At 40.8% G+C, this 8991-nt stretch overlaps 1 protein-coding gene across 3 annotated transcripts in view; it reads right to left on the bottom strand.

The window, feature by feature from the left end:
• fibcd1b (fibrinogen C domain containing 1b) overlaps nt 1-8991 on the bottom strand; it is a 215264-nt gene continuing 206273 nt past the window's right edge. For 2 of the 3 annotated variants that reach the window (XM_014020497.1, XM_014020496.1), the window contains 2 exons: nt 7766-7945; nt 1-3485 (listed from right to left, as the gene is read on the bottom strand). In XM_014020497.1, the coding sequence (XP_013875951.1) occupies nt 3220-3485; nt 7766-7945 (446 nt within the window). In that variant the 3' untranslated portion in view covers nt 1-3219. The remainder of the gene's footprint in view (nt 3486-7765; nt 7946-8991) is intronic. The other variant, XR_001311205.1, reaches the window with a different exon arrangement.

Genomic DNA, 8991 nt, shown 5'->3' with positions numbered 1-8991 from the left:
AATGTGAATGTTTATTAAATGTTGACAAGAACAGTAAAACACAGTATCAAGATTCAGCAAAACAATCTATAGTACTTCACCAAAAAAAAAAAAAAAAGAAAAATAGAAAGAGAAAACAGAGTTAGTTCTGCGCTGGGAAAAAAAAGTTAGCGGGGCGCGGAAAAGGAGGATGAAAGTAAACAAAGAGAGGGAAATTTAGGAGATGGAAAAGGGAGCAAGGGTTGGCATCAGAGGCTAAGGCAATTAAGAAGGTACACTCTAAGAAATATAGAAGGTTTGGGGACCTGGGGGATCGATAAGGAGGGCGCTGATGCTTTGTAATGAGCGGGATAACTCAGATTGATTAGAGCTTCTGATTTCACTCTTTTATCTTCTCTTCCATTTGAGACTTGGCAAACTTCAGCAGGGAGAAAAAAAAGTGAGGAATGAGAGAGAGAAAGAGAGAGAGAAATCAAGGCATTAACGCAATAGAAACAAATCGAGGTGAGAGGGCGTGGAAAAATAATACACACTTAAATAACGAAGAGGAACACAGCAGTAACATATACAGAGTGCACAACAATATGAGGAGGTGGATGAACAGTTTGGGGCTGCAGGGTTTTAAGGGTACAGGCGCAGTTCAACACAGTAACCAGAAGGTGGTGTCCACTCTAATGAGTTCACAATCACAATAACTAATAGCTCATTAGAATAATGTAAATCTCTCTGTTATCAACACAAACAGCAGGGGAGGCTAGTTGTACATAAGCATCACATTAATTGTAAAATTCCACGTCGAGGCGCACTCGGTCTCCTGCTCTCTTGTCTGGCTCATGCACACACAGGCAAAGCACGTGCCTATATGCACATTATGTACACACACACATACTCACACATGTATACATTCACACCCCATTTCCAGCTCTTTTTCTTTGTGCCTTCTCACAATTAAAATCGAACTTGACACTCTGTGCCATAATAACGTTTTTTTTTTTTTTTTTTTTTTTTTTTGTATACTAGTGTCTGTGCTTTAATGAGAGGAGGTGGCTGTTTGAACTGTACACAGCCGAGGTGCCGTAGAAGCCCACAGTGGGTGGGGTGGTGTGGAGGGTGTGTGCGTGTGGTGGGGGGGGGATCCTTCCGAGAATCACCGGCGCTGACAGAGAACACTCCCAGCTGTTCCAAAATCAGAGGTATTCAGTGCAACGTTGTTTGGTGTTACACATGAACTCACTGTCAGCAGCGGCGGCAGCCTTCAGCCTTATATTTGATGCACCCCTCTCCAGTGTCATGTGACTTTATTTTTTTTTTTTTTTACCGGAAAAGGTCAGATACATCCTGCAAGGCAGCTAATGTTCTTTAAAAAAATGTGTCTCACTTTGTTCTTTCAAATAAAAGATTTATGTCTGTGCTGCAGATATGAACCAGAGTGTGCTTGAGGGATCATCACAGTCCTGTTTTAGTTCATTATTCCACCTTCAGAGCAGCGAGAGCCACTCCCTACTGCATATCATGTAGAAAAGAAGGACAAGTTCATCTTTTGACTTTAAACTGGTGTATTTTTGTTCAGTCCATGTGCTTAAGCTCTCTTTGTGTTTTAGCATAGTAAGAAACAAATCACATGCTCTGAAAGCCATACACACTGTACAGGAAAATCTACAGATATTTTAAAGCTTTTCTTACATCATCCAAATAATGCTGATTAACTGAGTAAAAAGAAAAAAAAAAGATTGTTACAACTGCAACATTTTCCATCTATATTGCCTCTGTTTTTCTTGTGATTTTTTTATTGTTTCCTCACTGCTTTTCTTCTTATTTGCTTTAGGCAGATTTGACTTCCTCCGTGACTGTTTGCAGAATTTCTGCTCCGAATGGAAAAAAAAGTGGTGAAGAGTGTCAAATCTAGTTTTACAACGTTCAGCAGAAAGCATGTCCCGCACAAAAATACTCCATAATCTTCATCTGAAAAGAGGAGAAACATTACAAAACAAGGAGGAATCAGAAAATTTGAAAAGGCAGGGTGTAATATATATATATTTATATATATTTTAGCAACTCTCGTGTTAGTGGAAAATATTTTCATATTTCTTTTTCTTTGTGTCGTAGAACACATTTAACATGCCTTACAAATGTTTTCAAGACTTACATGGACAAAGCAAAGGTATCCCAACCATGCATGTGTTGCTTTCTGTTTGTGCTTTACATTTTACTCGATCTAGTCACTTCTCTAAAATAATGCCAGAAAACTGATAGTCTTGGGGAGTTTAGTCTGTCTGTCTTTCTGTCACACATGCTCTCGCTCTCTCACACCTACACACACCAAGTGCTGGGTTTCCATCTGTGAGCGCTGCATCAGTTGGCCAGTGCTCAGCTGGCAGGCAGATCAGACAAAGTGCCCAATATGCTCCCTAATGGCCCAAGTCAGATGAATGAGATCCTCCGCTGTCTCGTTCTTTTTCCTTGTTTTCTCTTCGTTTTTGCACCTCCTTCTTCCCCAACTACCCTTTGATGCACCCTGTCCCTCTTTTCCTTCAACCAATTTAACTCTCGTCAGCTCGTTGCCTCGTTTTCGCCGTCTCCCTCTCATTATCGGAGGACGCGCACTTCTTGTCACTAACCTGCTGGGTCTCATTCATTCCAACAAAATGATGTGCACCAGTACGCATTTCCTTCTCACACAGGAAACCCAGAAGGTTGTATTTCTGGCTCGTATTTTGTGAAGGGTTTGCCTTGTTCTGTTATGTGTGATTGAACCCTCTTCGCTGTAAAAGCAGTGACAGAAGAGCACTGAGATTGGGCCCGTATTTGAACTATGCCAGCACAGATGGGAGGTCAGAGTCATACGTCAGGAGAAAATTATTGGTACAGCACACTGCAGGCGATGGTTGGACCCCCACATCAGACTGAGTACATTTGCAGGAGTGGACGGTGGACTCCAGGGTCTGATATGCTGTTTTTGTAAATGAAAATATATAAAACTGGGGCATCACGGTTGGAAAATTCCTTAAAGAATGATATTGCATGGAGGATTAGGACAGTTAGCAAGACTATTAGCTGAGTGATGAGAGAGGAGGACATCATGAGGCAAACTGGGGAGTCAACTAAAGTAAAAATATATATTTATATAAGGAAAATAATTAAAAGTACTGAGACAAGTAAATCCATCTAACGCTCAGAAATTGTGGTTTGTAATGCTTCAAAAGTGTCTTCTTTTTTCCTCTTCTTTCTCCTTTCTGAGTTTTATTTATTCTCAAGGTCGCGGGTGGGACGTATCTTCATCTCTGAAAACTTGAGGGAATACTGCCAACCAGTCCAGGAGGACCACTCGATGCCATCGGCGTAGGAGGTGTGCTGGCCGCGCAGGTACTGGCCGTTCAGGTTGGATGTGTGGCAGTTCCGATACCACCACGCGCCATGGTAAAACGAGGCACAGTTGTTCTCCGAGTGGTCGTTGTCCTTGTCTTTAGTGGTGAACTTCATTCCATTGTGCTTCAGAAGAGAATCACCTTAAAAAAAGAAAAAAAAACTAAATTAAACCAAAATTTAAATAACCAGTACAGATAAATAATATGCCATGCTTTGTATGATTTGTCTCATCATTGGTTGATGGAAACAAGATCTTACAAACAAGAATAGATGAACTTTTAAAAATGTTTTATTAACAAAGCAACACCAGTCTTTGGTATGATATGACCATAAAGAAATATCTTTACTGACAAAAAAAATTAAGTACCCAGAAATAATGATTTGGATGCATTTTGTTCTGTGAGCTAGGTGAACATACATAACTCTCCATTCTGAGGGGTAAATAGTTCTAGTTTATTCTACATGTGAACCTGAGCACTAACATGGCCTTCGGTCCAGTCTATAAAGCTTGAAACTCCGGACTACTCCAGACATTTTGAATTAAGAAAGCTTCCTAGATGTGAAGCAAAACATATTCAGCTTCAGAATAGAAGTCATTTTTTATTCATTTTGGATGGGATCATTACTTTAGGCTTTAAGCATTAAGGAAACCAATGGCAACTATAGCTATGTTTACATACACAAAATGTTTTAATCGCATTGAAATGTATTCAGATTAAATAATCCGAATGTACTGTTTACAYGGACACAATCCGATCATGAAAAGTGTTTACATGCACCGGAGTTTTATTCAGAATAAAGGTCCAGACATGCGTAGTGTTGTAAACTTTCAGCTCTACTTCCGTGTTACAAACGTAAACAAAGCTCCTCTGTGCGCTCAGGACGGACACGTGTCAGCTTTTAATAATGGTAGAGACGTCGTTACTCCTCGGTTGAGCTGCAGCCTGCAGATGAAGCAATACCTGCTTTTTATTTTTATTTTTTGCGAAGCAACATCTGTTGTTTGCCTCCTTTTTCATCTGTTAAGAGAGCGTGGAGGAAAAGTTCTGTGCGGTGTGCAGCGCAGCTGGAGCGCTGCTGTCCCACCGGGCGAATGAAAGTCAGAAGACATGCGCACACAGGTCAGTTTTCTACAATAAGAATAAGATGATCAGATTAAATGTTTACATGAACCTCATTCCGATTATCAATCGGCATAACCCACCCTTTTCATTCGGATTGAAAATTCATTCGGATCGAGCTCAATCGGATCAGAATAAACGGAACGGACGCATTTTTATTCCGAACGGCTGTTTAATCCGATTACGTTTGTTCATGTAAATGTAGCTTATGTCTACGATCGAGACACAAGTACTACAGCCCATGTCATCCTAGACTGTGTCAGGATGATTGGCATCAGAGAGGTTATGTGTTAACTATCCCATGTGCAAGCTTCCATTAACACCAGAGCAGAGATGACTACATTTGGAGTGGTGCTGTAACACAGAGGGTGGATGGATGACCACTGTGTGCCTGTATGACAGCGCAGAAGGGAAAGGGCCAATGTGGCTAATGTTGTCAAAATTTACACCATTGCTATTCCTGGCCTCATGGTGTGGGAATCTGCAGGGTATGACTTCAGGTCATCTCTGGAAGAAAAACTTGAGGATCCTATCGCCACAGTACTATGTTAGTAACATTCTACATCCACATGCCTTACCCGTCTTGAAAAAGCACCATGTAACAGTACTTGAACAATACAATGCCCAGCCACACATGACATGCTGCTATGTTCAGCCTGTGTCAGTGACCTGCTTGTTAACCCCATTTTTTCCTCAATCAACCATATATGGTATCAGTTTGCATCGTCATTTCTGACCTCAACGGCCAATTACAACAGATGTGGGTCAACTACAAAAAAAAAAAACAGCTGTATGACTCAGTTTGACATTGAGGGCACTGAAGCACCACACCCTACTGACATGGGCCACCAGTATGCCTCCACTGCTAACTTTGTAATGCATTCGATCATATTTTAATGATTGTTTCACACGATTTTTCAATATGTGCAGATTTAATTCATTTCCACTCCTTCGTCTGGGTGCTCAAGTTTCTTTTGCTTTTGGTCAGTGAGTGTGTATTCATAAGAAGTTAGCTTCAAAACACTGTAAATTTTGCATAGTTTGAGATAAGAAAAAAAATAGAAGGAGGCAAAAGAATCAAACATTAAACTCCACATACACAAGATTTCTTCTCATTAAAGCGGGAGGTCAGGTAGCTTGGCAGCCAATTCATCAAAGTTTCTCGTGTGACCTTTATGTCTGACTAACCCACCCCTTTGATGATTTTACCAAGTTGTCAGCTGGTGGTGTTGTAATGATTATGTAAATATTTTAGGGCGGATAGAAAATAAGCATTTAAATGCCAGACCTAAACAGACATCTTATATTTCGGTTGCTCTCTTTTGGCCATTTTTCTTCTTCAGGTACTAAAAGCTTTAAAAGCATAATCAATGAGAGGGCATTCTTTCCTCCAACCTACATTTGTGAATATGACATTGATGTAAGACCTCTGCAGGGATGCGGCACAGCCAAGTGCCCTTAATCATGGTCTGGATGCTAAGTCTGATCCACACAATCAAATTGCTGAGCTGGAAACATCTTCCCACTATATAAAGATTTCTCACTGGCAAATTCTCAACAATGATAACCACTTTTAAAGCCACTGCTCTCACAGACTTAGAAGTACAATAAAAGTAACAAGATCGCACATACTGCAGTAAGCCAGATGTTTTTTTCTTTTTGTTTTTTTTTTTACAAATGGATGTTCAAAGAGCTCATAATATGCAATAAACTCCCCATACCCTCCCTTCATTCACTTCCCTCTTCTTTTTTTTCTCAAGCTGGTTTCGCACTGTGACTGGAAGAAAAAAAGAAGAACAAAACTGTGTGCAGAATGAAAGACTGCTTACCAGCTATCAGGTGATTGCTAACAGCTCATGAGGGCATCAAACAGCCCTTAATTGCCGGGGATGTGGCCGCCCAGCTCCTTACCCTCTCACTCTGTCCCACTCTACTCTCCATTTGGCATTACTATGGTAACCACTCAGCTGGAAAAATAATTTGACAGCCACGTCTCATACTCGTGTTGTGAGCTGTTTGACAGTAGCAGGGAAGAGATAGTGGATGAGAGGAAGAGGAAGGGACAAAAAATAAAATAAAAAAGAACCCCAGTGGTCTTAACAATACAATGATGTCCAGAGGGTGTGAAAAAAAAAAAAAAACAATAGTGGCACTTAAAAGCTCATTTACAAGGCACTGGGTGTCACCTTGGTGGCTGGGGGCCTGCAGGCTCCTCTGATGCCCATTAGGATCCAGTGGCTCCCAGTGCAAATGAGCACCTGCCAGCTAATTGGACAGCAGCAAAGCCACTGCAAAAAATGTCCACCAAACCAAGTTTTAAAATCTTATATCCAGCCAAAAAAGTATTTTGATCTTGTTTTGAGACTGATTTACTAAACACGAACTGATTGTGTAAAAATGACAATCTTGTTTTCAGAATTTGTAAGATTATTTGTCTTGTTAGCTTGAAAATTTGTCTCAAATTAAGTTAAAAAAATTCTGCCAGTGGAGTAAGAAAATTTTACTTGGTAAGATTCTTGAAATAAAAAAAAGTCAAATCAAGTATTTTGGGATTATGAGCATCACAAGAGAGCTCAGGATCCCTTAATTTGAAGCAGGCGAACAAGGTCAAGGTTAGGCCAAGATGTGGACAATCCAGGTGCACAAAGAGACTTACCGCATATAAACAACATATATGCATGCTAATAATTTTTCTTCCCCTGTGTTTTTTTTATTTAAACAATGTTCTGCATATGCTCAAGTGCTTTTAGCCCCCCCCCCCCACCCCCCTCCACGCACACACTTATCCTCCAACACCTGTTTCCTTCCCACCACTATCCTAGTTTTCTTCTGGCCCACCTCCTTCCTCTGTACGCCTCGTCTCTGCTGCATCTCTCATAAGTGTCCCAGTTCTCTCTGTGCTCTCAGTGCAGTACTCCCCACAGCTTCTTCAAACGGCTTCTTCATTTCAGTGGCAGGTTTTTGTTTACGCTGCAGGTCAAGCAGCGCAATTAATTGGCAGTAATTTAATCAAGGTGACAAGGAGCAGACTTGGATCTGATGTTTAGGGAGCAGAGACACAGACGCGAGCTGCACCCTCTTCTCTGTGCAATCGACTGCACGGTTTTAACGAGTCGTCACGTCTCCTGCACTGTAAAAAGAACTTGTTGCTGTTCTGCTTGGATGCGTAATGTAAATAGAGTTGACTGGGGGTGTCACCCAATTGTGAAACAAAAATGTCAAATTCGAATCAAAGCTTAAGCACGGCACACCTCACAAAGAAAAAAAATGTCAATGAGTTCTTCCTGTCGTGTGTATACCTGCGTTGCCGGAATAGTCGCCAACAGTCAAAGGGTATCCATCATCATCAGGGTCCACTGAGAAGAGACCCACTCCAAAGGTACCATAATGGGCGTATGCTGTGCTGTTTTCAAAGTCCTCCAAGTCGATACGTAGCTCATAGTTGCCCTGAATGGACAGGGCATGGATCTGCTTCAGCCCTGCAGGGAAAAAGAGCGAGACACAGAGCAAAACAATCCATTACTAAGTACCACACTTGTTCTCTGCAGACAATATAAAGCTATTTCAGTCCTCTCTCCCTCTCCATACATTTTCTGGAAATAAGATATGAGATCTGTTTTGTTCCATTTAGCCTTCCTCTGCATGTGTAAGATTTCCTCCCAAAACAAGATTAGAGATTGTTGGAAATAATGCGTGTAGAGTGTCTGCCAGTTGCACAGCTGTTAGAGGTGAAGCTGCAGACCTGCTGTTACTACAGAATCCATCACTGTATGGGATCCTAAATTACAAAGCCAATTAACCTTTCTTCACACTAAGCAGCATTGAAACTCCGAGTTTTAGGTTCTATTAAAAGATTAAAAGTTTGTTGTATGAATTTTTAACATGCTCTTATCTGTTCAGAATTATAGGTAATCTAAATGACTCAAAGCTTTGATGCCATGGTGATCTGTGTTATCATAATCCAGGGTGGATTTTGCAATTTATAATCCTTAAAATCCCAAACTACTTCATCAGTTGTTCCTTCTTTACAGGTTGACACAGCAAGTTATCTAACTCTGTCCGCTTCATCTTCTGTCATCACTCTAAGTAGCTCCATGTTCTGAACGGCATCCATATAGCTCCTATTTGGCCTTCCTCTTTTTGTCTTTTTCCTGGCAGCTGAATCTCTAACATCTTTCTACCAATATACCCACTGTCCCAACACTGTACATGTCTAAACCATCTCAGTCTGGCCTTTTTAACTTTATTTCTATGTTGTTCAACCTGTGCTGTATCTCTGCTGATCTCATTCCTAATTTCATCCATCCTTGTCCCTCCCAAGGAGAACTTTAACATCTTCGGCTTAGCCACTTCCAGTTCTGTTTCCTGTCTTTTTGTCAAAGCCACTGTCTCCAAACCAAAAAACATTATAATCATCCTAAACAGTATATACAGTGGTTTGCAAAAGTATTCATACCCCTTGAACTTTTCCATATTTTGTCACATTACAACCACAAACATAAATATATTTCACTGGAATTTAATG

The sequence above is a fragment of the Austrofundulus limnaeus genome, unplaced genomic scaffold (genome assembly GCF_001266775.1).
Source record: "Austrofundulus limnaeus strain Quisiro unplaced genomic scaffold, Austrofundulus_limnaeus-1.0 Scaffold254, whole genome shotgun sequence".
Taxonomy (NCBI): domain Eukaryota; kingdom Metazoa; phylum Chordata; class Actinopteri; order Cyprinodontiformes; family Rivulidae; genus Austrofundulus; species Austrofundulus limnaeus.
The sequence above is the reverse complement of the archived record's forward strand: the minus strand, read 5'-3'. Positions and strand labels throughout refer to the sequence as shown.